The 27,168-nt window shown below is 45.6% G+C and overlaps 1 protein-coding gene across 1 annotated transcript in view; it reads right to left on the bottom strand.

The window, feature by feature from the left end:
• Positions 1–27,168, bottom strand: part of RFX4 (regulatory factor X4) — a 501,498-nt gene that overhangs the window by 219,246 nt on the left and 255,084 nt on the right. The window contains 1 exon segment of the mRNA XM_029597552.1: positions 18,493–18,610. Coding sequence (XP_029453412.1) covers positions 18,493–18,610 — 118 coding nt within the window.

Below are 27,168 nucleotides of genomic sequence, written 5' to 3' on the forward strand. Positions count from 1 at the left end.
GTGATTGGCCCCAACCTTCTGGACTTAAGGCTCTGAGGAGATTCCTCGGATTCACCAACTACAACAGATCATTCATTCATCACTATTCTACCTTGACTGTGCCTCTTACAGCCATGATGCGAAAAGGAGCTAACCCTTCTCAATGATCACCAGAAGCCGTAAGGGCCTTCCAACAACTTAAGAAGGCGTTCCTTCAAGAGCCTCTTCTATGCCACCCAGACCCCCGATGAACTTTCGTTGTCGAGGTTGATGCCTCAGACGTCAGGATTGGAGTTGTCCTTAGCCAACATGCTGATAGACACACCTTATATCCCTGTTCCTTCTTCTCACAGCGTTTCTCTCCAGCCGAACGAAACTATGGGATAGGAGACAAGGAGCTTCTAGCAATTAAGTTGGCGTTTGAAGAGTGGCGCCCCTGGCTCGAAGGTGCTCAACACCAAATCACAGTTTACACCGATCATAAAAACCTCGAATACTTGCGTAAAGCACAGCGTCTGAACCACAGACAGGCCCGTTGGTCATTATTTTTTAATCGTTTCGATTTCCTCCTGAAGTATTGCCCAGCGGATAAGAACATCCAGGCAGATGCGTTATCCCGTTCTTCTTCCACAGAAGATATCCCTGACACGCCGCGCCACATCATTGACCCAGCTAGGGTACGTCTATCTGCTACCCACACGGTTCCAGCTGGGAAGACAGTAGTTCCACAGACCCTCCGGAAGAAGATACTCCGGTGGGCCCAAGACTCTCTGCTTGCAGATCATCTGGAGCAGTCCAGTACCTTTGCTACCCTACAAAGGTACTACTGGTGGCCTTCCATGAAAAAAGATGTTCGGGCCTACGTGGAGTCGTGCCCCACTTGTGCGAGACAGAAACCACCACCTGGCTGTCCATGGGATCTTCTTCAGCCGCTACCCCGCTCCAAGTGAACCATGGACACATATAACGACAGACTTCATTGTTGACCTACCTAGGTCCGACGGCAACAACACCAACTGGGTCACAGTTGACTGCTTTTCCAAAATGGCCCATTTCATGGCGCTACCCAGGCTAACCTCATCTCCAGAACTGGCTAAGTTATTCATACGGCATATCTTCTGCCTCCACGGCTTACCCAGACATATCCTTTCCAACAGAGGGGTTCAGTTCACCGCAAAGTTTTGGAAAGCATTATGCAAGAAACTTGACATTGTTGGGTTTGTGGCATATTGTGGACTCTTGGTCAAAGTGGCAATGACTCCTCCCACAGGGAGGGGCCCTGTGGGGATCCACAGTGATAGGCTAGACTCTAGTAAGCAGACACCGAGGGAAGAAAGCTTTATTGTACTGCTGATGTTAGTTGAATCTTGCTTCAAGGAAGGGATAGTACTGTAGGCCAGTGATATCACAGTAAGCTCAGACTGTCTCTATAGATGATGGTCTCACCTGGATGTAGCAAGGTTGCGTAGTGTTCCACAGCGCGGGATAAGCTGAACCTGAAGGGTGGACTAAGGAGAGCTGGAGCATAGTGATACTCACAGAGTGGCAGTGCTGGTAACTTCCTTGGTAGAAGAATGGAGAGAGGGACCCTGAGCAGGCTAGGCCCTTGAGGAGCGAGTACTTAGGAGCATAGAAGGATCCTGGAAAAAGTAGATAGGACTCCCAAGGAGCGGTACATATGTGCCTGCAAGGAGAGGAGAGGTACATATGTGCCTGCGAGCCAGTATCAAATTTACCATCACAGTCAACTTGATTATCAGTTAATGGACTTCTCCTCCAGAAACTTATCCAAACCTTTTTTAAACTTAGCTACACTAACTGCACTAACCATAACCTCTGGTAACAAATTCCAGAATTTGATTGTGTGTTGAGTGAAAAATAACTTTCTCCAATTTGTTTTAAATGTGCTACTTGCTAAATTCATGGAGTGCCCCCTAATCCTTCTGTTATCTGAAAGAGTAAATAACCGATTCACATTTACCCATTCTAGACCTCTCAAGATTTTAAACACCTCTATCATATCCCCCCTCAGCTGTCTCTTCTCCAAGCTGAACATCCTAACCTCTTTAGCCTTTCCTCATAGGGGAGTCATTCCATTCCCTTTTTCATTTTGCTCGCCCTTCTCTGTATCTTCTCCAGTGCAACTATATCTTTTTTGAGATGTGGCGTCGAGAATTGTACACAGTACTCAAGGTGCAGTTTCAACATGGAGCATTGCAGAGGCATTATGACATTTTCCATTTTATTTTCCATTCCCTTCCTAATAATTCCTAACATTGTTAGGTTTTTTTGGTTTTTTTTTAATGCCACCGCACACTGAGCTGATGTTTCCAATGTACTATCCACTATGACGCCTAGATCTCTTTCCTGGATAGCAATTCCTAATATGGAACCTAAGATCGTGTAAGTACAGCATGGGTTATTTTTCCCTATATGCATCACCTTGCACTTGTCCACATTAAATTTCATCTGCCATTTGGATGCCCAATCTTCCAGTCTTGCAAGGTCCTCCTGCAATTTATCAGAATTCACTTGTGATTTAAGTACTCTGAATAATTTTACGTCATCCACAAATCTGATCACCTCACACGTTGCTCCTCTTTGCAGATCATTTACAAATATACTGAAAAACACCAGTCCAAGTACAGATCCCTGAGGCACTCCACTGTTTACTTTTTCCACTGAGAAAACAGACCATTTAATCCTATTCTGTTTCCTGTCTTCTAAGCAGTTTACAATTCTCAAAAGGACATCGCCTCCTATCCCATCACTTTTTAATTTTCCTAGAAGCTTCTCATGAGGGACTTTGTCAGACTCTTTCTGAAAATACAAATACACTACATCTGCTGGCTCACCTTTATCCATATGTTTATTAACCCCTTCAAAAAAAATGAAGCAGATTTGTGAGGCAAGACTTCCCTTGGTAAATCCATGCTGGCTGTGTTCCATTAAACCATGTCTTTCTATATGCTCTGTGATTTTGATCTTTAGAATAGTTTCCACTATTTTTCCCAGCAGTGAAGTCAGGCTGACTGATCTATAGTTTCCCGGATCACCCCTGGAGCCCTTTTTAAATATTGGGTTTCATTGGCCACCCTACAGTCTTCAGGTACAATGGATGATTTTATTGATAGGTTACAAAGGTTACTGTTGCGTCGGAGGTGGACCCTTGGGCTGAGGTGTGATTGACGCAATCCATAGGCAGGGACCTACGGGTCCCCATTGTCAACAGGTGGAGTGGGCTGAAGCTGGAAGCTACTGGAGCTTCACCTATACCAGCCCTTGTTCCCCTCGGGTTGCGCCTTTGGGTGCCGGGGTCGGCAGGACTTAGGTGGGCCTCAGTGTTAACTAAGGATGATAGATAGTTCAGCCCAGAGACAACAGCCGGTAGATGTGTAGTCCTATCCTGGACAGGATTCTGTACGGGAACTTGGGCGCCAATGAAACAGTAGGTGACTGGTGGTGCCCATGTAAAGGGAGGCCTTAGCCTAGAAAGTCCAAGTCCAGAGAATAGGCAAGGAGTGGCGGCACTGACAGGCAGGGATCAGAGCCGACAGCAAGTAGAAGTTGTGGCAAATGGTGTAAACTCTGGACACAGGAGTGTCTGTAGTGTAGTCGTTCAAAGCAATGATCAGGGCACGGAGAAGCAGACATAGTCAATCAAACCAATGGTCGGGGCATGGAGAAGGCAGGTGTGGTCAGCTGTAGCAGAGGTCTGGGGTTGGAGAGAAGCTGAAGAGTAGTCAGGCGTAGCGGTGGTCAAATACAAGAATCAGTCCAACATATAGACGAACAGGAACAAGGAAAACAAGAACCGGGAATCACAGGAAACAGGGAAACCACGAAGGCACACGTTGCGTCCATCGGTCCTTGGCGGATTCGCCCCGTTTGCCTCACCTTATTCATGGTTTCTCCCGCTTACCTGGGCAAGATGGCTACCGCCGCATCTACAAGCCGAACTCTCTGGCTTCCCCGGAACGGCTATGGTGCAGCCTCCTGCCATTGCTCCTCCCTGGTACCTACTAGTGTGCGCGCACACAACCCACGTCTTTGTACCACCCTTGGCGCGAACCTCGAGGGCATTCCCTCATTCTGACGTCACGCCATCTGGGTATATTACCTTCACTCATTTGCTAGCTCCCCGAGTTAGCAAGGACTCAAATCCGTTCTTGTCTACGCTACTCTGCTGCTTCCATGCTGCTGCAGGAAGCTCTCTCTCTCTGCCCTTTGGGGTATATGCTAACCTGGGCACCCGCTCCTTGGGGGCCCTCTGCTTTATTTCAGGTGCCTAACAGGGAACAGGTACTCGCTCCTCGAGGGCCTGCTCTCCCTGCCTCGGTGCCTGTACCTTCTACAACTGCCCTGGTGGAATCGCATATCAACAGCAAACTCCTAGTGAGTACTCTAACTCTCAGTCTATCTCATCCACAGTATCTCCTCGCTGGGAGACCTGCTGCGGAACCTCCTGACGTCATCAAGGAGAGAAGGGCTCCCTCTGCCGAGGTCCCTGAGACTGCAACTACGAGACTGCCTCACTACTGCCACCTCTGGTGGTTTGCTTCAAGCTGTGCAATAAAAGAACTCTTGTGTTTGTGTAGTACGAGTCTAGCCCAGTGCTGTGGCTCTTCACGGGGCTCCTCCACGTGGGCGTGGTCACCTCCACAGCACCCAAGGATCCACAAACAAACATAATTACAACAGCACAATTCAGGGATCAGCAACGAGTACTCGGAATACGAGGAGACCTGTTGCAAAGACGACGCTACTGAGCGAGGCCTGAGCCTTTATACACTGAAGAGTCTGACATCAGCATCCGGGTCTGCAGCCAGGTTCCTGCCGCAGGCCCTTTAAAAAATTAGAGATGCGGGTGTGCGCGCCTAGGAGGGTGTGCGGCGCTGATGGCGGCGTCTCTCCGCGGGCCACGCAGAGAGGCCCGATGAGCAGGGACATCTTGGCTGGCAGCACTGGGTAGTGAGGCAGGACTGGAGGCACTGGAGGGAACCCAAGGTTAGAGCTGGCAGCCCCTTGCCACCAGAGAAGAGGAGCCAGGTCCAGGAAACCTTCTGAGAAGGTGAGAGGACCACGCCACGGGGCTGCTGCGGGCAGTGCGCATAACAGTTACAAATGTTTACTAATAGAGTTCAAATTTTATTTTTGATTCAGATGGAATATATGATAATACTGAGTAATAATATCATGGCAACAGAAGAGAAGAGCAATAAAAGGTTCATGGAAATGTGGCAGACTACACTCCACCTGCATTATGAAGATAGACAATTTGTCAATCTTAACATCAAGATCTAGCGACGGATATTTTAGGGAGATTATCTGTCTCTGTTTTTGTTTGGTCTAACATTAAATCTGCTGAGTGCTCTCATTAACAACTTGGGTTATGGATATATCCTAGAGATACTAATGACTCAGATAACATTTCACCAACTGTTTGTTTAAGAGGACATGAACTTTATAGATCCTCCTCTAATGTAGTATATCATTTAATGAGGAAAACATAAAGAAGCAAGCTACATTGGTGAGACAGGCCAAATATTAGAGGCAAGAGTCAATTCACATAGCATAAAATGAAACACCACAGGGAAGAACTGACCAACAGCTCCTTAGTGGAGCACTTTCTGGAAGCAGACCACTGCATCTATGACCTTATGAACAGAATAATCAAAGGAAATTTTAAAACAATCCAAGAATGCAAGACTTTTGAAGTTGAATTGATTAGACTCAATAAAGACCTTGGCTTCCTAACACATTATGAACCATAAAATTGTATTGCTTATCACCTCATCATCCAAACCTCCCTCACCCCTTCCCCCCTCCCTGTCCCTTTCTTTTCACCCTATTATTGTAATGCCTTTTAAGATTTACTTATTAGTAATGTCATTGTTTACTCACTTGAATTCTGACCTGGAGTAGAATGTATTAGCTCTCGAAAGTTAGTTTAAAAATGTATGAAGTTAATGCAAAAAAAAGGTTATCACCTTATATATTTTTTGTTTTTATTTGTTAACGTTTATTTCTGTGCATTCAAGTGGAATGATACGGCAGCAAAAATACTAACTCCTGTGATTATCATTTAGCAGAACAATTCCACATAGTAAACAGCTTCTAGATAACATCAGGATGATACTTGGACTGGATAAATGTTCAAAGATGAACTTCCTTATCACAATATTTATTTATTAAATATGTTTATAGTCCTCTACATCCAATTACAATCGATCAGAGTGGATTATACAAGGTACGTGCATACCAAAAATAAAACAGCCTCATAATCAATACCATATAAACAGAATAAAACATAGAAAGCACATTATGTTAAAATAATACATATCTCAGAAGAAGAAACCTTTCTAAAAAAATATGGTATTGCAGTAATAATGGGAGATTTCAATTACCACTATCAAGACGTTATGCAACTCTAATTTTTCTTAATCAATGTGCTGTATGCAAGAATACATGACTTCAACATTTTTTATTTTTTGTTTTTTGTCTATAGGACCATCATAACATCTGCGGGCATACCAGCAAATATTTGCTTAAGATTTTGCCTCACCAGGTCGTGTTTAATCATTGGTTTGAGTCCTTTATTATTTATCTTGTTATTTTCTGTTTTTTATTTTTTAGTATTTTTGTAAAAATAAATTTATTTTGGTCCTATAGACAAAAAACAAAAAATAAAAAATTTTGAAGTCATGTATTCTTGCATACAGCACATTGATTAAGAAAAATTAGAGTTGCATAATGTCTTGATAGTGAGAATTGTGCTCGTTGTGTTTTGAGATTAACTGTTAGTATTGTGTGTAGATTTCAATTACCCCAATTTTGACTGGGTAAGTGAAACATCAGGGCAAGCTAGAGAGATAAAGTTCCTGGATGGAATAAATGACAGTTTTATGGAGCAATTGGTTCAGGAACCGATGAGATAGGAAGCAATTTTAGATCTAATTCTCAGTGGAGCACAGGACTTGGTGAGAGAGGTAAATGTGGAGGGGCTGCTTGGCAATAGTGATCATAATATGATCAAATTTGATTTAATGACTAGAAGAGGAACAGTGTGCAAATCCAAGGCTCTTGTGCTAAACTTTCAAAAGGAAAACTTTGATAAAATGAGAAAAATAGTTAGAAAAAAAACTGAAAGGAGCAGCTACAAAGGTAAAAAGTGTGCAAGAGGCGTGGTCATTGTTAAAAAATACCATCCTAGAAGCACAATCCAGATGTATTTCACACATTAAGAAAGGTGGAAGGAAGGCAAAATGATTACCGTCATGGATAAAAGGGGAGGTGAAAGAGGCTATTTTAGCCAAAAGATCTTCATTCAAAAACTGGAAGAAGGATCCATCAGAAGAAAATAGGATAAAGCATAAGCACTAGCAAGTTAATTGTAAAACATTGATAAAACAGGCTAAGAGAACATTTGAAAAGAAGTTGGTCATAGAGGTAAAAACTCACAATAAAATCTTTTTAAAATATATCTGAAGCAGAAAGCCTGCAAGGGAATCGGTTGGACCATTGGAAGATCAAGAGGTTAAAGGGGCACTTAGAGAAGATAAGGCCATGTTGGAGAGATACCCATTCCGGAGAAGGTTTTCATGGGTGATGATTCTAATCAACTGAACCAAATCACTATGAATATGGAAGATGTGGTAGGCCTGATTGATAAACTGAAGAGTAGTAAATCACCTGGACCGGATCACCAGGGTTCTGAAAGAACTGAAAAATGAAATTTCTGAACTATTAGTAAAAATTTGTAACCTATCATTAAAATCATCCGATGTACCTGAAAATTGGAAGATGGCCAATGTAACCCCTATATTTAAAAAGGGATCCAGGGATGATCCGGGAAAATGATTTCAGTGCCGGGAAAAGTTGTGGAAACTGCTATATTTTATTTATTTATTTATTTATTTATTTATTTATTTGGAGTTTCTTATATACCGATAGCCGTTCGCACATCGTATCGGTTTACATACAACTAATAACTTGTGGGCATAGCCCTTACAAAGAACAATAACAGAAAATGGAAAACAAATATACAAACAATATATGTAATTAATTACTCTAAGCAACAATATACAGGGTATAACTTAATTGCTGTCTGCAACACTATACAATGGATATATGTGTATATACTAATAGGGAGTATGAAAGGGGTTCTTAGGCAACAATAGAAATAAATACAACATAAAGAGAATAATTATGATGGGGGTGTCATGTTACTAGCAAAGGATAATCTTAAACTATACAGGGTTAACATAATAAAGTTAGTAGCAACAGTGTTGAGCAGGGAAAGTCAGCGATTCAAATAGTGTGTCGAGGGGAAAACAGGATAAAGAATAAAAATCACAAAACATTTATAAAGAATAAAATCACAAAGCATTTAGATAGACATGGCTTGATGGAACACAGCCAACATGGATTTACCCAAGGGAAGTCTTGCCTCACAAATCTCCTACATTTTTTTGAAGGGGGTGAATAAACATGTGGACAAAGGTGAACCAGCAGATTTGGTATATTTAGATTTTCAGAAGATATTTGACAAAGTCCCACAAGAGAGGCTTCTAAGAAAACTAAAAAGTCCTTTTTTGGATTGCAAATTAGTTAAAAGGCAGGAAACAGAGAGAAGAATTAAATGGTCAGCTTTCACAGTGGAAAAGGGTAAACAGTGGAGTGCTTCAGGGATCTGTACTTGGACTGGTGCTTTTTAATATATTCATAAATGATCTGGAAAGGGGTACGATGAGTGAGGTGATCAAATTTGTGAATGACACAAAATTATGTAGCGTACTTAAATCTCAAGTGGATAAGAACATAAGAACACAAGAAAATGCCATACTGGGTCAGACCAAGGGTCCATCAAGCCCAGCATCCTGTTTCCAACAGTGGCCAATCCAGGCCATAAGAACCTGGCAAGTAACCAAAAACTAAGTCTATTCCATGTTACCATCGCTAATGGCAGTGGCTATTCTCTAAGTCAGAGCTTTCCAAACTTTTCATGTTGGTGACACACTTTTTAGACAAACATAATTTCACGACACGGTAATTCAGTCTACTAGTAAACCAGAGGTTAAAGGTTAAACGAACGAAACATATTTCGACAATTTATGTATGTTTCCTTAAATATATACATAAAATGTTTCACGACACAACCTATCTCATGAAAACCTTAAATTTATATTAAAAATATATATTCCAAGATTCATGTTATTGTTATAATTTATGAGAAACAATAATAAAACAAATTGTCTGTCCCCCACACCCTCATCTCTCTCCTCCCCCCAGCACATGTCTGGCCCCCACACACTCATATCTCTCCCCCTCAAGCACATGTCTGTCCCCCCAGCACGTTTGCCCCCCACTCACTCATCTCTCTCCCCCCAGCACATGTCTGGCCCCCACACTCATGTACCTCGTCTTTTTGATTGTTGCCAGTTAAGTGCTTCACTCCCTTCCATGATCACCAGACACTGCTGCTTGCAGTCAGTACTCCTCATGGCCAGGCCTCATCGGCAGCAGCAGCCAATGCAAGGATGGCTGGGCTCGTTCCACCCACCAAGCCCCCCCCCAAAAAAGCGATTGACAGCAAAAATCACCCAATAATAAGCAACCCATAAACTGAAAAAAAAAAGTGAATCTCTAGAAAAAAAAAAGCCCAAACTCGCATCAGAGTTGACCAGGCTTGTGCGACACACCTGCACACTGCAGGCGACACACTAACGTGTCCCGACACACAGTTTGGAAAGCTCTGCTCTAAGTGAACTTAATAGCAGGTAATGGACTTCTCCTCCAAGAACTTATCCAATCTTTTTTTAAACACAGCTATACTAACTGCACTAACCACATCCTCTGGTAATAAATTTCAGAGTTTAATTGTGCGTTGAGTAAAAAAGAGAAATGTTGTAATTGGTGAGGGGAAAGAAGAGGCAGGGGAAAGAATAGGCAGTTCAATTAACAGATAGAAAATAATTACTTTAAATTGCAAACAGTTTTTCTTGCACTCGGTGGTAATTTTATTGTATATACTGATTTTCTAAAAAGAAGATCAAATTGGTGTACAATCAAATATAAACTTCAATACAACAATCTCAACATAAAAGATGCTACACAACAACAATTACACAAACCAATAAATAAGGTAAACTATAAGATAAAAAGATATATAATAAAATCTTCCTAATTAGACTAAAAAACATGATCAGTAAAATTAGTTAAAGACCTGTACAAACAACTAGGCTTTAAGAAATTTGACGTAGTTCTTCTTTGTTCTTAAGTCTAAAGGGAGCTTGTTTCCCGTTATTGGAGCCCGGTATTGGAAAGTAGTCTGTTTCATGTTTTCTAACCTTATCTCATGAGGGGATGGGAGACTAAGTAATTCCCATTGTGATGATCAAAGAGTCCTGATGGGTCTATAAGGAACCACCTGTGGCTGGGAGATGATCAGGCAAGTGAAGAACCCACAGTATTTCCTAGGACTGAGGCAGGGCCCCCATTGAGATGATAGATAAATTGGACCTCAGCAGGAAGCCTGGGTAAGAGATAAGAGATGCTCTCCTTGGCCTTAGTAGACTAATGGAAGTCTCTACATAAGTTTGAAAGGCGATGGAGAAAAGGGAAGGAAGCTGGCTCTCAGTTATGCTATCGGTTTTCATTACATAATTACAGGTTTGTTATGATTCTGAAAGGTAGACTCCTTGCCCGAGGTGGAGTTGGCTCCATCTGTGGAAGAGCCCCCACAGGTCCCCACCATCAGAAGGCGAGGCTGGGATGAAGCAGAGACCCCGCAGGAGCTTCACCACTACCAGCCCATGTTCCCCTCAGATTGAGCCCTTGGGTACCGGGGCTGGCTGGACTTTCGTGGGGCCTCTGAGTGAAGAGAAGATGCTGGAATGGATACCAGGCCTGGGGTCAGAAGTGGACGGAAGACTGTAGTGAAGAGCGAGAGCCAGAGCGGATCATACCACTTGAAGCAGGAGACCAGGCGAGGGTCAGGATAGGTGGCAATACTCTTAGATGAACTTCCAGGCACAGGGTCGAGACAGGCGGCAATCTTCGGAGTCGAGGTTCCAAGCGAAAGGTTGGAACAGGCAGCAATCTTTGGAATCAAGGTTCCAAGCAAGGGTCATGCTCCAAGCAATGTCAGGCAGGGCCAAAAACAGGAGATATCCTCAATGGAGGAACAGGATACAAAACCAGGAAGCCAAGAAGCCAAGGCAAGGTCTGTGGGGCAGACCTTGCCTTAAATAGAAAAAGAACCACATGGAGTCAGCAGGCGGAGCTGTGGCAATTTCCTGCCATGTTCTCTTTAAATTGGGTAGAGAGAGGCACGCGTGGGCCTAAGGGGGAAGGGCCCGCACAGGAAGCAGCTGGCATGTCAGCAGACCCTGAAACGTGGCTTTGCTGTGTGGCAGCTGTGAATAGGAGTGCTGGAGGCGGCTGACCGCTGCAGCCAGCGAGCCCGGGGAGGTGGCCGGCGGCCATAATGGTACCCCCTCCTTTAGACTTCCTCCTGGAAGGTCTGGTTTTTCCTCGGTGATTAGCGTGGAATCTCTTAATAAGGTCCTTGTCTAGAATGTTAGTAGCTGGTTCCCAAGAGTTCAAGCCCTAATCCCTCCCAGGCTAGGAGCTACTCCCACCTATGGCCTCACTTCCTGACATTGAGGATCTTGCGGACTTCGTATATGGTCTCCTCCTCCGCCCTCAGCTGTGGAGTTTTGGGAACTTTCCGGGTAAGCCAGGAGAGGACCAGAGGTTTCAAAAGAGACACATGGAAGGAGTTATGAATTTTCAGGGTGGCTAGCAGGCAAAGCTGGTAGGTCACGGGCCCTAGCTGCTGAAGCACCGGGAAGGGACCAATGTAGTGAGGAGCCAGTCGTATAGATGGGATCCTTAGATGGATGTGCCTGGTGCTGGCCACACCTTCTCTCCTGGTTGGAACCGGGGAGCTGGTCTTCGATATCGATCTGCAAATTTGTTAGCCGTGCGAGCCGCCTCTAGTAGCATCTTCTGGATGTGAGCCCAGAGCCTCTTAGTTGTATTGCCATCAACTGGGCTGCGGGCGAAGGGACAGACAATAGCAGAGGTAATGGCAGACTGGGTTGTCTCTCAGACGATTTGAAAGGGTGAGGCCCCAGTTGAGGTACAGGGGTGCAAGTTGTGGGAGAACTCTTCCCAGGGAAGAAGTGCTGCCCAGTCATCCTGGCTTGTGTTCATGTACAATCGTAAAAATTGTTTTAAGGTACAGTTAATTCGTTCCATCTGGCCGTTGACTTGAGGATGGAAAGCGGTGGTGAAGTCCAGGGAGATGTGAATTTTTTTGCAGAGGTTGAGCCAGTATCTGACCGTGAACTGGGAGCTGCGGTCGGACGTGATGTGATGCGGTATCCCATGGAGACGGAAGATGTGAAGCATGAATAGCTGGGCCAGACGGGGAGCTGAAGGGAGACCGGGTAAAGGCGTAAAGAGTGCCATCTTAGAAAAGCAGTCAACCACTACCCATATCACTGTGTTGCCCTCAAAGGGGGGAAGATCCACAATGAAGTCCATGGAGATGTGTATCCATGGCTTTGTGGGGGTCGGTAGAGGTTGTAATAAGCCCCACGTTTTCCCTGCCAGGATTTTGTGCTGAGCATAGATGGAGCACGAGTCGACCAATGCACGATTATCTTTATGCATCTCGGGCCACCAGTAATGCTGTTGGAGAAGGGCTTGGGTCAGAGCCCTTCCTGGATGTCCGCTGACCTGGGAGTCATGTGTCCAGGCTAGAACCTTACTACGAAGTCTCTTAGGGACCACAGTCTTCCCTGGCGGGACCATTTGCGTGGCGGAGAGGACAATACAAGCCAGGTCAATGATTTGCTGAATAGGTTCCTCCGTGTCCTCAGAAGAGAAGGAATGGGATAGAGCATCAGCTTTAATGTTTTTGCTATCTTGCAGTAGCGGAGTTCAAAATTGAAGTGTGTGAAAAAGAGCGCCCAGCGGGCTTGGCGAGGGTTCAGACACTGGGCTTGTTGGAGGTGCACCAGGTTCTTATGGTCCGTGTACACAGAGATACGGTGTTGTGCCCCTTCCAGCCATTGACGCCACTCCTCGAACGTGAGCTTAATGGCTAGGCGTTCTTTGTCGCTGATAGAATAATTGCGCTCCCCCAGAGTGAACTTCTTCGAGAAGAAAGAACAGGGATGTAAGGTCCCAGAGGTGTCATTCTGGCTGAGGACCGCTCCTACTCCCTCAGAGGAGGCATCCACCTCCACCGTAAATGGACGTCTGGGGTCTGGGTGCTGGAGGCAAGGTCTCTGCAGGAAGGACCTCTTGAAGGCCTGGAAGGCCTCTTCTGCCTCGGAGGCCAAGCTTTGATATTTGCCCCCTTACAGGTTAGGGCTGTGAGGGGTGCTGTCAGCTTGGAGAAGTTCCAAATGAAAGTACAATAGTAGTTTGTGAAGCCGAGGACGCGCTGAAGGGCTAGTAGACCACTAGGTTAAGGCCATTCCTGGATACATCTCAGCTTGGCTGGATCCATCTGGAAGCTGCAATTAGAGACGATGTACCCCAGGAAGGGTAAGGACTCCCTCTCACAAGTACACTTCTATAACTTTGCGTAAAGTTGGTTCTCCCTCAGGTGTTGCAGGACTTGAGTGACATGCTGTCGATGCGTGAGCAGGTCTCGGGAGAATATCAGGATGTCATCTAGGTAGACCACTACGCACTCATAGAGGAGGTCTCGGAATATCTCATTCACAAGGTTTTGGAAGACAGTGGGGATGTTGGTAAGTCCGAATGGCATGACAAGGTATTCATAATAGCTGTCGTGGGTATTGAAGGTCTTTTTCCATTCGTCACTCTCTCGTATCTGGATTAGGTTGTAGGCCTCACAAAGGTCTAATTTCGAGAAAACCCTAGCTCCTTGCAGGCAGTCAAAGAGTTTGGCTATCAGAGGCAACGGGTATGTGTCCTTGATGGTGATGGCATTCAGAACGCAAAAGTTGATGCAAGGCTGTAAGGTCCCATCTTTCTTAATGACGAAGAAGAAGCCGGCCCTGGCTGAAGAAATCAACCATCAGATAAACCCCTTCTAAAGGTTGTGACGCTGCAGCCAAGGTATGCCAAGTACAACCGGGTGGATGGCCTTTGGGATAATGTATAAGGAGAGATGTTCCGTATGGCCTGGTTCAATGCGGCACTCCAGAGGAACTGTGAGATGCATAATTCTCCCTGGGAGGGGGTCCCCGTGAATGGAAGAGAGAGTCAAAGGTTTAGGGCATGGATGAGTAGGAATGTGCAACTGCTCCAGAACGTTCCGCATGATGAAATTTCCTCCGGCCCCAGAGTCAATCAGGGCTAACATGGAGAATTTGTGGCCTTCCAGGGAGATAGTCACAGGCAAGGTGAGTGGGGGTACTGGTGAGGTTCTGCCTAGGGTGAATCCCCCAGTGTAATCTAGGCCCTGGAGTTTACTGGACAAATTGGGAAGAGAGCAATGAGATGGTCGGATCCTCCACAGTAGAGACAGAGGCCTGCCTTATGGCACCTCAGCCATTCCTCCGGGGAAATGCGTCCTAACTGCATGGGTTCTTCAACAGTTTCCTCTGTGGTTGGAGCAGGCTGGGAGATGGGAGAAGACGGTCATGGAAGACTGGAAGCTTCCGTCATCTTCTCTGGCCCTGTAATTCGCGAGCCCTTTCTTGCAGGCGGCAATCAATACGGGTTGCTAGCTCAATGAGAAAGTCCAGCAAGAGGGGAAGCTCCTGAGCCAGCAGCTCAGACAGTCCATCGAGAAATATGGTCCAGAGACAGCTCGCCTCCCAGTGGAGTTCCGAAATTAGGGTTCTGAATTCAATTGTGTAATCAGAAAGAGAACATCCCCCTTGGTGGATATGTAGAAGGTCAGTGCCGGCGGGTGCCTGTCATCCATGCCTTCCATAGAATATATATGGTTTTTGTCGCACTGTCCAGAAATAGGGAGGATTGGAGACAGAAGTGCATGCTGCACTGGTTAAGGAACCCCTGACACTGGCGGGGGTCACTGGCGTAGCGTGGAAGGGCTGGCAACGAGATCGCCTGGTGAGTGGGTACCTACATCATGGGAGGAGTCGGTGCCGGTGGAGGAGCTGCACCTGCAGTGGCCACGGAGTCCAAGCGGGCGTTGAGGCACTCCATGGAGGACGCCAAGGTCTCTAGAACTCGCTGTTGCTCCAGGATTTTCTGGGCCAAGCCTGGAATGGCTTGTAGGGCCAAAGCCTCCGCCGGATCCATGACCTTGGCTTACTGTTATGATTCTGAAAGGTGGACCCTGAGGTGGAGTTGGTGCCACCTGGGGAGAAGCCCCCACAGGTCCCTACCGTCAGAAGACAAGGCCGGGATGAAGCAGAGACCCCCGCAGGAGCTTCACCACTACCAGCACACGTTCCCCTCAGGTTGAGCCCTTGGGTACCGGGGCCAGCTGGACTTACGTGGGGTCTCTGAGTGAAGAGGAGACGCTGGAATGTATACCAGGCCATTGGCCAGAAGTGGACGGAAGGCTGGAGCAAAGAGCGAGAGCCAGAGTGGACTGCACCACTTGAAGCAGGAGACCAGGCGAGGGTCAGGACAGGCGGCAATTCTCGTAGACAAACTTCCAGGCTCAGGGTCGGGACAGGCGGCAATCTTCAGAGTCGAGATTCCAGGCGAAAGGTCGGGACAGGCAGCGTCTTTGGAGTCAAAGTTCCAGGCGAAAGGTCAGGACAGGTAACAGTCTTCGGAGTCAAGGTTCCAAGCGAGGGTCAGGTTCCAAGTAACGTCAGGCAGGTCCAAAAGCAGGAGATATCCTCCGTGGAGGAACAGGAGACAAAACCAGGAAGCCAAGAAGCCAAGGCAAGGTCTGTGGGGCAGACCTTGCCTTAAATAGAAAGAGAACCAGGTAGGGTCAGCAGGAGGGGCCGTGGCAATTTCCTCTCGTGGTCCCTTTAAATTAGGTAGAGAGAGGCGGGCACGGGCCTAAGGAGGAGGGGCCCGCACAGGAAGCAGCTGGCGTGTCGGCAGGCCCTGAAACGCGTCATAGCCGCGTGGCGGCCATGAAGAGGAGTGCCGGAGGTGGCTGACCGCCATGGCCAGCGAGCCCGGGGAGGTGGCTCCGCACCGGTAAATAACAAGGTTAATCTGCTCTCAGGTAAAGAGTGAATATTGTTCCAAGCTGATTGAGATATCTGTCAAAAAGACCTTATGAGCTATTTGCCGCAATAAAATATTTAACATCAGAGCTGGTACTAGAAGGGCAGAAAATGTCTGAACGTGATGTTCTTGCAGTCTATTTTGAGGAAAAGGTTGCTAATATTTAATAACGATTGGGATTTGTTCCCGATATATAGGCTACCTCAGTTACTTCTATACTGACTGAAGGTCAGTCGCAGATGTGTCTAGTCATTTTGAAAAAAATTACTTCTGTTATTACGAGTTTGAAGTCAGCTTCCTCGCCTCTTGATCTATGCCTTTTTGGCATTGTTAGGGGGGTGAAGGAAGTCTCTCTTGTTATTGTCAGGAACATTGCTTATAGGTTTTTTAGAGAACCAATCAGTTAAAACAAACTACAGTTAGACCAATTCAGAAAAATATTAATATTTCTGCCCTTGGGGTTTTTAACTATCTGCCCAATTCTAACATGTCCATCATAGCTAAACGTTTGGAAAAGAATTCTCTCAGAGCTGGATGAATATTTGTGTGACTCTAAGGTGCTGGATGATGGTTAATATGGCATTAGGAAAGCACATAATGCTGAATTCTTATTTCTTCCCTTATTGGATACACTCTTCCTTAGTTTGGAGCATGGTGGGTTGGGAATTCTTGTTCAAGTTGACATGTCGGCTAATTCTGTCATCATATACTTATTTCTCGCCTATATGGGCTTGAGGTTCAGCTGGTTTTGTTCTTGCAGGTCCGAAGATAGCACATTCAGCTTGGTACACAATGCTTTTCCTGGAGTGACTTAACCTCAGAAGTTCCACAGGGCTTTGAAGTGTCCTCGGTCTTTTTTAAATTTTATCTTTCCTCATTAGGGCAGGTTCTTCAGGCAATGACATCCAGCTTTATCTTCCCTGTGAGAGGTGTGATGCGCTTCCAGAGAAGCTCTTTTCTGATTGTATGCCACAGATTAAGAACATAAGAACATAAGAAATTGTCATACTGGGTCAGAACAAGGGTCCATCAAGCTCAGCATCCTGTTTCCAACAGTGGCCAATCCAAGTCACAAGTACCTGGCAAGTACCCAAACACTAAGTAAATCCCATGCTACTTATGCCAGTAATAGCAGTGGCTATTCCCTAAGTCAACTTGATTAATAGAAGTTAATGGACTTCTCCTCCAAGAACTTATCCAAACCTTTTATAAACCCAGCTACACTAAATGCACTAATGACTAAGGACTTGATGTTAACTAATAATGAACTATCTTTGAACGTCCAGAAAACCATGAATCCATGAATCCATTCATTATGAGTACACTCAATTGTCCACTCTACCCAAAGTACATAGATTAGTGGTGATTTTAGACTTCCGACTATTGAAGCCACATATTTGCTATTCAGCAAAAGTGGCATTTTATAAGATGTTGAAATCTTTGAAACCACTTTTACCCCTTAATTTGTTTTGAACTGTGTTAAAGACATTGGGGTTCCATATTCAGTAGGACATTTAGTGGACAAGTTATCCAGCTAAGTTAGGATAAATGTCCCATTGATATCCCTGTTTAAAACTGTCTGAAAACTTTTAAGAAATAATTAAAAACCTTAATTTTTGAACAAGCTTACTATTAAAGATAGTTTGCTTTTGTTTAAACTTAAATTTCTATATGATTTTTTTATCATTTCCTAATTTTTTTCTTCGTGCTTAGCATTTACTTGACTGTTTAGATAAGGTAAATGCTGCTTCTTGATGACTTGGTTTTTAAGACTCTGTCGATTGGTTATATCTATGTTATGTTGATCTTTTTAAAAATATTTTATTAATTTATGCTTTTATTGTGTGTGTTTGTTGTGAGCTGCCCCACATAGGGGCAGCATACCAATTTAACCATAACTATAGCCTTATCCAGCTAATGGTAACCAGATAACTTTAAACATGCCTAGCAATGGCAAAGCTGAAGGGCCGGGCCCAGATTGTGGTAGGACTCTGCCATTATCAGGGCCATATGGAAAAATCAGATTTAAGGTACAGAGTGGGGTGGGAGGGATAGGGTTGGGGTGAAAAATGGGGAGGGGGCTCTGGAGAAACCGCCCCCCCCCGAAAAAGGGGGGGGGGCGGTTCTGCTTTTAGCCTGAATGGTCGCATGAAGAAAGAGTTCCCTGACCACATAAGAACAAGCCATACTGGGTCAGACCAAGGGTCCATCAAGCCCAGCATCCTGTTTCCAACAGTGGCCAAACCAGGCCACAAGAACCTGGCAAGTACCCAAACACTAAGTCTATTCCATGTTACCATTGCTAGTAATAGCAGTGTTATTTTCTAAGTCAACTTAATTAATAGCATGAATTCTCTGTACCAAAACTTGGTGCACTGTGCAGTGTCATATCTCGAATCACTCTTGTTCCAAAACAGGACCACATTAAGAGAAACTGCTGTGCCGATTTCTTCAAGGAACCTGGTCTCTTAGCAGCTACCTATGAGAGACAAAAGTAATTGTGTTTACGATATAAAAAAAAGGTATTTTAAGATTACTCTATCATATAATACATCAAAATCAAAAATTTGTCAAGCACTAGGACACCTCATCAAATCAAATCCAGTTCCAGGCTCCAACAGTGTAAAGATTCCAACACCTGGGAATTTTTTTCCTTTCAGTATCCTGTGATAGCAAGTTTGTTTACTATAAACAGGGTTCTCCATAGACAACAGGATGAATTAGCCATGATATGTAGGGTAATGTCATCTGATGGTGCCAAATGGTCCCCTTTCTCTGAGCTCAGCAGAGCTTTTGCTCCACAGCATGTGTGGGAGTTCCTGTGTAAGCCCCTCAGTCCATTGTAGAGCTTTTTTTTAGCGGCGCGGGCCTCCCTAAACCACCAGAATTAGCGATGTGAATTGGAATTGGAAACGATTCCAATTCACATATCTTATCGATCAGATTTCTCCCCCTCCCCCCCCAGCCGAACCTGATCGTTAAGATGATCTGGCACACGATTCGCATCTCTATTGAAATCTTCTGTTCAGTGTGCAGCAGCAACAGCAGCCAAAAAAGCAAACAGAATGCTAGGGATTATTAAGAAAGGAATGGAGAATAAAACAGAGAATATCATAATGCCTCTGTATCACTCCATGGTGCATCCTCATCTTGTGTTCATATATCATACACAAACAGAATGCTGGGGATTATTAGGAAAGGAATGGAGAATAAAACAGAGAATATCATAATGCCTCTGTATCACTCCATGGTGCATCCTCATCTTGTGTTCATATATCATACACAAACAGAATGCTGGGGATTATTAGGAAAGGAATGGATAATAAAACAGAGAATATCATAATGCCTCTGTATCACTCCATGGTGAGACCTCATCTTGTGTTCATATATCATACACAAACAGAATGCTAAGGATTATTAGGAAAGGAATGGAGAATAAAACAGAGAACATCATAATGCCTCTGTATCACTCTATGGTGCATCCTCATCTTGTGTTCATATATCATACACAAACAGAATGCTGGGGATTATTAGGAAAGGGATGGAGAATAAAACAGAGAATATCATAATGTCTCTGTATCACTCCATGGTGCATCCTCATCTTGAATATTGTGTGCAGTTCTGGTCACTGCATCTCAAAAAATATATATCATAATTAGAAAAGGTACAGAGAAGGGTGGTCAAAATGATAAAGGGGATGAATGATTCCCCTATGAGGAAAGGCTAAAGAGGTTAGGGCTGTTCAGCTTGGAGAAGAGACGGCTGAGGGGAGATAAGATAGAGGTCTATAAAATAATGAGTGGAATGGAACAAGTAAACATTAATCAGTTGTTTACTCTTTCAAAAAGTGCAAAGAGCAGGGGCATACAATGAAGTTACTGGGTTATACATTTAAACCTAATAAGAGAAAATATTTTTTTACTCAATGCATATTTAAACTCTGGAATTTGCTGCAGAGGATGTGGTGAAAGCTATTACTGTAATTGCATTTAAAAAGGTTTGCACAAGTTCCTGGAGGAAAAGTCCATAAACCATTATTAAGGTAGAGTTGCAGAAATCCACTTCTTATCCCTGGGATAAGCAGCTTAGTATCCTTCTACCCCTTGGATCCTGCCAGCTACTTGTGACCTGGCTTGGCCACTGTTGGAAACAGGATACTGGGCTTGATGGACCTTTGGTCTGACCCAGTATGGTAAGCCTGTTGTGGTACTGCCCGCGTGCCACGGGCAGTCCCCCCACTTACCTTCCAGCAATGCAGCCAGCCAGGCCGCTGCCGACTCCATGCAGCCATCGGGAGCCTTCCTCCCTGGGTTAAGCTGCTGCTGCCGCTCCTGCTCCGTCTTTACAGCTGGAGCTGCTGCCGGGGTCCTCGGACAGCAGGGAAGCCGTCCTTGCCGCTGCCTGTGCCTCCTCTCCCACTTCCCGGCAGGGAGCTGCTCCATCTCGGGCCTCCCAGGTGGCGGGATGCCACCAGCGTGTCTGTCCTCTTCCTGGCCTCTGCATAGGTGCGGGCGCGCGCCTCTATTAGGTATTTAAAGGGCCAGTTGCGGGAAAAGCCCCGTGGCCCTTATCAGTGATGTCATCAGCCTGTTCCTGCTTCTGCTCTATAAAAGGGTCCTGTCTGCCATTCTTCAGTGCCTTCAGATCGGGTTTGCACAGCGTCTGTGTTCTTCCTTCTGATCCAGGTCTTCCCTGGTCTCCTGTGCCTTGATGGATCTTCATTCCATGTTCTTCGTGTTCCTGAACTTCGTTTCCTTGATGTTATTTTATTTATTTATTATTTTATTTTAACATGTTTGTATACCGTATATTCAGTTTTGCCATCATAACAGTTTACAGGACAAAACATATTAGGAGAGTAACAGAGTTTTAACAAAGAATTTCAAAGATAAAGATGGGTAACATTAGGGAGGTAATAGAGGGGTTAGTTTTATATAGGAAAAAGTTCTTAGATGTCTATTGTAGAGTTCGTGGTTTTATTGTTCCTTCATGGGTTGATAGGGTGGTGTCTCAGTTTTCTTTGGCGTTGTCTGGTTGGGAGTCTGTTGGTGTTGGTGGTTAAGATCATCTGAGAAGGCTCTGGTAAAAAGCCAGGTTTTTAAGGCTTTTTTGAATGTTTTGGTGTCGAATTGAGTTCTTAGATTGAGGGGTAAGGAGTTCCATAGAGATGGGCTGGTCTCGTCCCTTGTCGGAGCTCCCTCGTTGCCTGTCTTTTGTTCCTGATGTTCCAGATATTCTGTGTCCAGATGTCCTGTGTCCTGAGGTGCCATGTTCCTTGCTCTTGATGTCCGATGTTCCTGTCTTGACTCCGTCCGTCTCATCTTCAGCTCTTCATTCAGTTCCCAGGTCCCTCGTCTGTCCACCTCTCTTGGTGTACCATGTCATGGTCCGTGACCACCCCATGCGATGGCTGTGTAGGGTGCGTCATGGTACAAGGCCTTCTTCTCATCTGCAGTGCAAGCCTCCAGGAGACTTCTGTTTTTAAAGCCTTGTTCCTGAGTATCCTGTTCCCGGTCTACGGAGTTCCCTGTGCCTGCATCCGTCCATGCCTAAGACTCTGCCAGACTCTGCTCCGTTCCAGCGTGGTCCGCGACCAGCCACAGGCGGCTGCGTAGGGAGCGCGCCAGTGCAGGCCTCTACTGAATCTTCATCATGTTCCAGTCTCAAGTTCCACGTCTTTGCCTGGAGTCTGCTTCGCGTTCAGCGTGGTCCGCGACCAGCCATGGGCGGCTGTGTAGGGCACGCTGCGATGCAATTCTCACCCAGTACTTTCGCCTTACTCTTGAATCCTTGCCTGAAACTTCTGAGTCTTCTAAGTATCCTGAGTCCTTGTTTGAATATCCAAGTCTTCGTCCGAGTCTCCTGAGTATCCAAGTCTTCGTCTGAGTCTCCTGAGTATCCAAGTCTACGTCTGAATCCTCCGAGTATCCTTAGTCTTCGTCCAAGTCTTCATATACTGAAGGACCTACACTGACTCCCTATTCCCTCCCGCATCCTCTTTAAATCCCTGACCATTATCCATAAAGCCTTATATTCCCATCACTCCAACTGGCTGGTAGATCCCCTCCAATTTGCCTGCTCAAATCGACTGACAAGGACCACTAACAAAGGGTCCCTCCATGTGCCATCCCTAAAGAAAGCACACCTCACAGCTACAAAGGATCGGGCCCTCTCCATTGCTGGACCTATGCACTGGAACTCACTCCCAACCCACCTCAGACTTGAACCTTGCATCACCAAATTCAGAGCCCAGCTCAAAACCTGGCTATTCAAACAAGCCTTTCCCCAACACCCTTGATGAATATTGAATTGTGATGGATCATGACCTGAATTTGACTATGAACTTGTTCTTATGACATTATAGTTCACTTGTTAATTGTTCCTATGCTTCTCTGCTCTCCTATTGGTTTTTTGTACCCCCTACCCTTCCCCTGTTACTTGTAATTTCCGTTGCTTTTGTTCCATGTAAATCGAGGTGATGTTTCGACTGACATCGGTATAGAAGACTCTTTAAATAAATAAATAAATAAATAAATGTTCCTGCCCTCAGCCTCCATCTGGCCTCACGCACTCGTCCTTCCCCAGTGATGGGTCCGGAAGGGCTATTGAGTAGAGATGTGTATCGTGTGATCGATCGTCTTAACGATCAATTTCGGCTGGGGGGGGGGAGGGAATCGGATCGTCGCGGTTTTGTTTTTTAAAATATCGTGTAAATCGTAAATCGGGGGAGGGCAGGAAAACCGGCACACTAAAACATCCCTAAAACCCACCCCGACCCTTTAAAATAAATCCCCCACCCTCCCGAACCCCCCCAAAATGTCTTAAATTACCTGGGGTCCAGTGGGGGGGTCCCTTTGTGATCTTCCACTCTCGGGCCACGAGTGCGTTGATAGAAAATGGCGCCGGTGCTACCTTTGCGCCATTTTGGTTCCTGTCCCCGACGTCACGAGCATAGAAGATCGCTCCCGGACACCCACTGGACCCCCAGGGACTTTTGGCCAGCTTGGGGGGGCCTCCTGACCCCCACAAGACTTGCCAAAAGTCCAGCGGGGGTCCGGGAACGACCTCCTGCACTCGAATCGTGTTGCCGAAATGAAAAATGGCGCCGGCCATATGGCCATATTGCCGTACGGCAAAATGGCGCCAGCCGTAAGGCCGGCGCCATTTTTCATTACAGCAACACGATTCGAGTGCAGGAGGTTGTTCCCGGACCCCCGCTGGACTTTTGGCAAGTCTTGTGGGGGTCAGGAGGCCCCCCCAAGCTGGCCAAAAGTCCCTGGGGGTCCAGCGGGGGTCCGGGAGCGATCTTCTACGCTCGTGACGTCGGGGACAGGAACCAAAATGGCGCCGGCGCTACCTTTGCCCTGTCATATGACAGGGCAAAGGTAGCGCCGGCGCCATTTTCTATCAACGCACTCGTGGCCCGAGAGTGGAAGATCACAACGGGGCCCCCCCCCTGGACCCCAGGTAATTTAAGACATTTTGGGGGGGTTCGGGAGGGTGGGGGATTTATTTTAAAAGGTCGGGGTGGGTTTTAGGGATGTTTTAGTGTGCCGGTTTTCCCGCCCTCCCCCTCCCCTCGATTTACGATTTTTGACGATAAATCGGGGGAATTCCTATTAAATATCGCCTCTTAACGATTTTTGACGATTTAAAATATATCGGACGATATTTTAAATCGTCAAAAAATGATTCACATCCCTACTATTGAGTGGTCAGAGGGCTACTCTCAAGATCAGCATTGTGTTGCTGGATCTCATTGGTGCGTGTAGGTCCAGTGGAGGGCTGAGCCTGCCTAGTTCCTGTTCCGGAATCCTTGCCTTGTTTTCGCTCCAGCCCTGCTCCACCCGTGCTTGTATCAGCTCACTTCCCGCGGTGTGTCTTGAGGCTCCGCCCTGAGCCATGCCATGGCCCAAGGGCTGACATCTTCCTTAGATGGGACTGCGCTCCGAGCTCCTAACCAGGCCTGAGGGCGTGCTCCGCAACAAAGCCTTATGTTCTTATCCAACCCTTTCAACAAGGCTCTCTTAAGGACTACAAACCCATCTCCTACTCCTCCCCTCTGAGGTGTGCCCAAGCAGTCGTCTCGCAACTAATAACTCTGAACAGTCAACATGTCAATTCAATTGCTTAAGCTAGAAAAGGCAGTTGATAAAAAGAATGAAAAAGAATCTCTGGAACTCAAACATATGGTATAGATTATGGGGTAGATTTTAAAAGGTGCGCGCAGGCGTACATGTGCACACGCTACCTGGTGCGCACACATGTACGCCCGATTTTATATCTTGCGCACGCAGGCACGCGCAAGTTATAAAATCGGGGGTTGGCGCATGCAAGGGGATGCACAATTGTGCACCTTGTGCGCGCCGAGCCGTGCTGCCTTCTCCCGTTCCCTCCCAAGCCGCTCCGAATTCGGATGTGAGGGAACATCCCTTCCCCCTAGCCGACCTTCCCACCCCTTCCCCTAACCTTTCCCCCCTAGCCCTACTCTAACCCCCCCTGACCTTTGTCTTACCTTTTGTGCCTGCCTGTGACCCCGCCCCGCACCGCCCCCAGACCGCCCCTTTTTGAAAGCCCCAGTACTTGCACACGTCCCGGGGCTTTACGTGCGTCGCCAGGCCTTTTTAAAATAGGCCCGGTGCGCTTAGGACTTTTAAATTCCGGCCCTATCTGTAGCAGCAGGGATAACCCCCTCACTAAAAAGGAGAAAGAAAAAGAAAGAATAAAAAGCAGGAGAAGCAGACTGGGCATGCATCCTAGTTTTCATAACCTGTACTCAGATCTATTCCACAAGCCTATAGTAACATTTATAAGGAGACAGTTTTCCTCAGGAAGGAGAGAGCAGGGCATAGCTCTGGTTGCAAAGCGAGACCTGCACCAACCATATCCTTATCCTGATGCTTGCCCTGGAAAGCCTGATTAGTGCAGTTAGTGTAGCTGGGTTCAAAAAAGGTTTGGATAAGTTCTTGGAGGAGAAGTCCATTAACTGCTATTATTCAATTTTACTTAGGGAATAGCCACTGCTATTAATTGCATCAGTAGCATGGGATCTTCTTAGTGTTTGGGTAATTGCCAGGTTCTTATGGCCTGGATTGGCCACTGTTGGAAACAGGATGCTGGGCTTGATGGACCCTTGGTCTGACCCAGCATGGCAATTTCTTATGTTCTTATGTTCTTATATGCAGATACGAGGTGATTGAAACCAAAGACCATGCTCATTGAATTTTCTTTTCAATGGAGGCAATCACTGAGCAATTCCTGGAATACTTTGAGAATTTGTAAAGCAGTGGATGGGAAGGCTCAGAAGAGGATTTTTGAAGGTTTCCAGTGGCCCAAACTGTCATCAAAGCATCTGAAGAGATTAAATATTCCCATACGGGATACAGAAGTATACAGCATTATTCAGGGGCTTAAATTAGGAATAGCCAGTGGGCTTGCTGGCCTAGGCCCAGAGCTTTACAAAATCTTACAGCTTTCTATGCTATCACCTTTGGAAAAATATTGTAATGCAATTCTTTTGGGGAATATTATTTCACCTGAAATGAAGCAATCTCTTAATGTGTTTCTAATGAAGAAAAACAAAGACCCATTAGAGGTCTTTACCAGCCTATCTCTCTAATAAAAGTGGTCATGAAAGTTTTGGCAGCAATCCTAGCTAACAAAATAAACCAAATACTCCCCAATTTAGTTGCAGAAGGCCAAACTAGTTTTGTAAAAGGGAAACATGGACTTAGAAATATTTGAAGATTAAACAGATTAAGTTGTGCAACTATCGTCCTATATCTAATTGCCATTTTTCAGCTAAAGTACTTGAGAAGGAAGTGTGTTCACAGCTATCCAGTTATTTGTAAGAAGTGAAGGGTTGGATAGGTGCCAGTCAGGGTTCAAAAAGGGCTATGGTACAAAGACAATTATAGCGACAGTGCAAGATGAGATTTTAAGATATAGGGATCGGGGGTGATGTCTGTGGTGTGATATTGTTAGATTTGTCGAGAGCTTTCCATATGGTAAACCATGGCTTTTGGAGAGATGCAGGCTGCTAGGACTGGGGGGGGGGGGGGAGGGTGTGGAATTGGTTATCATCCTTTTTGACAGGGTGGACATCTGTAATATAAGTGATGGGGGTTCCTTCGGCATCTTTTAGTTTAGAATGTGGAGTGCCTCAGGGATCACCCCCTATCCCCTCTGTTGTTTAACATTTTTTTTCCAACCATTGGGCTCATTTATTCGGGAACAAGGGTTTGAGGAGTATATATATGCTTGGTGAAGGTATGTCTGAATCATTGAATAAAATTCATGAAGAGTTAAGGAGGATATTGGGGGGTTTCGAATTTCAAAAGATTTTAGTGAATGCAGCGAAAGCAATGGTTGTAAGTAGGGAGAGAAGCTGTTTCAAAGGAAGCAGTTTGAATATGGGGGTATATTTATTGCAAGAAGTAAAAAAGTGAAGAATTTAGGGTGTTACTAGATGAGTCTTTTAGTATGGACACCCACATCTCTTTGGTGGTTCAGAGAGTTTGGTTCAGACTTAGACAGTTGAGGAGGTTACGATCTTTTCTAGAGGTCTCTGCTTTCAGATTGGTGGTTCAGGCATTAATTTGCCCATTACTTGATTATTGTAATATCGTGTTGGAGGGTCTTCCTAAAAAAAGTATACAGCATTTATATGTGGTGCAAAGCATGGCAGCCCGTTTAATTTTTGGCTTCTGAGATGGGTGAGTGCAACAACATTATTAATGAGCCTTCATTGGTTACCGATTGATAAGAGGGCACAATTTAAGTTAATGATTTTGATGTATAAGGCATTAAATGGAGGGGGTGCTTGCTATCTGTTAGCTTCGTGGACCCTTGGGCTGGCCGGAACTGAAGGATGGAGTGCTGTGAGGGTTTGCAGCAGTGGTTCCGACCGGGAGGCGGCAGAGGCAGACTCGAAGGTGGCCGGAAGGGAGAACCACGGAAGACCCTATGCGACCAAGGGCTCAGAAGGGAGATGAAGATGAGGCGAGACTGACCTGGTGGTAGATGGTCTTCGCCCTG

The sequence above is a fragment of the Rhinatrema bivittatum genome, chromosome 4, assembly GCF_901001135.1.
Source record: "Rhinatrema bivittatum chromosome 4, aRhiBiv1.1, whole genome shotgun sequence".
Lineage (NCBI taxonomy): Eukaryota > Metazoa > Chordata > Amphibia > Gymnophiona > Rhinatrematidae > Rhinatrema > Rhinatrema bivittatum.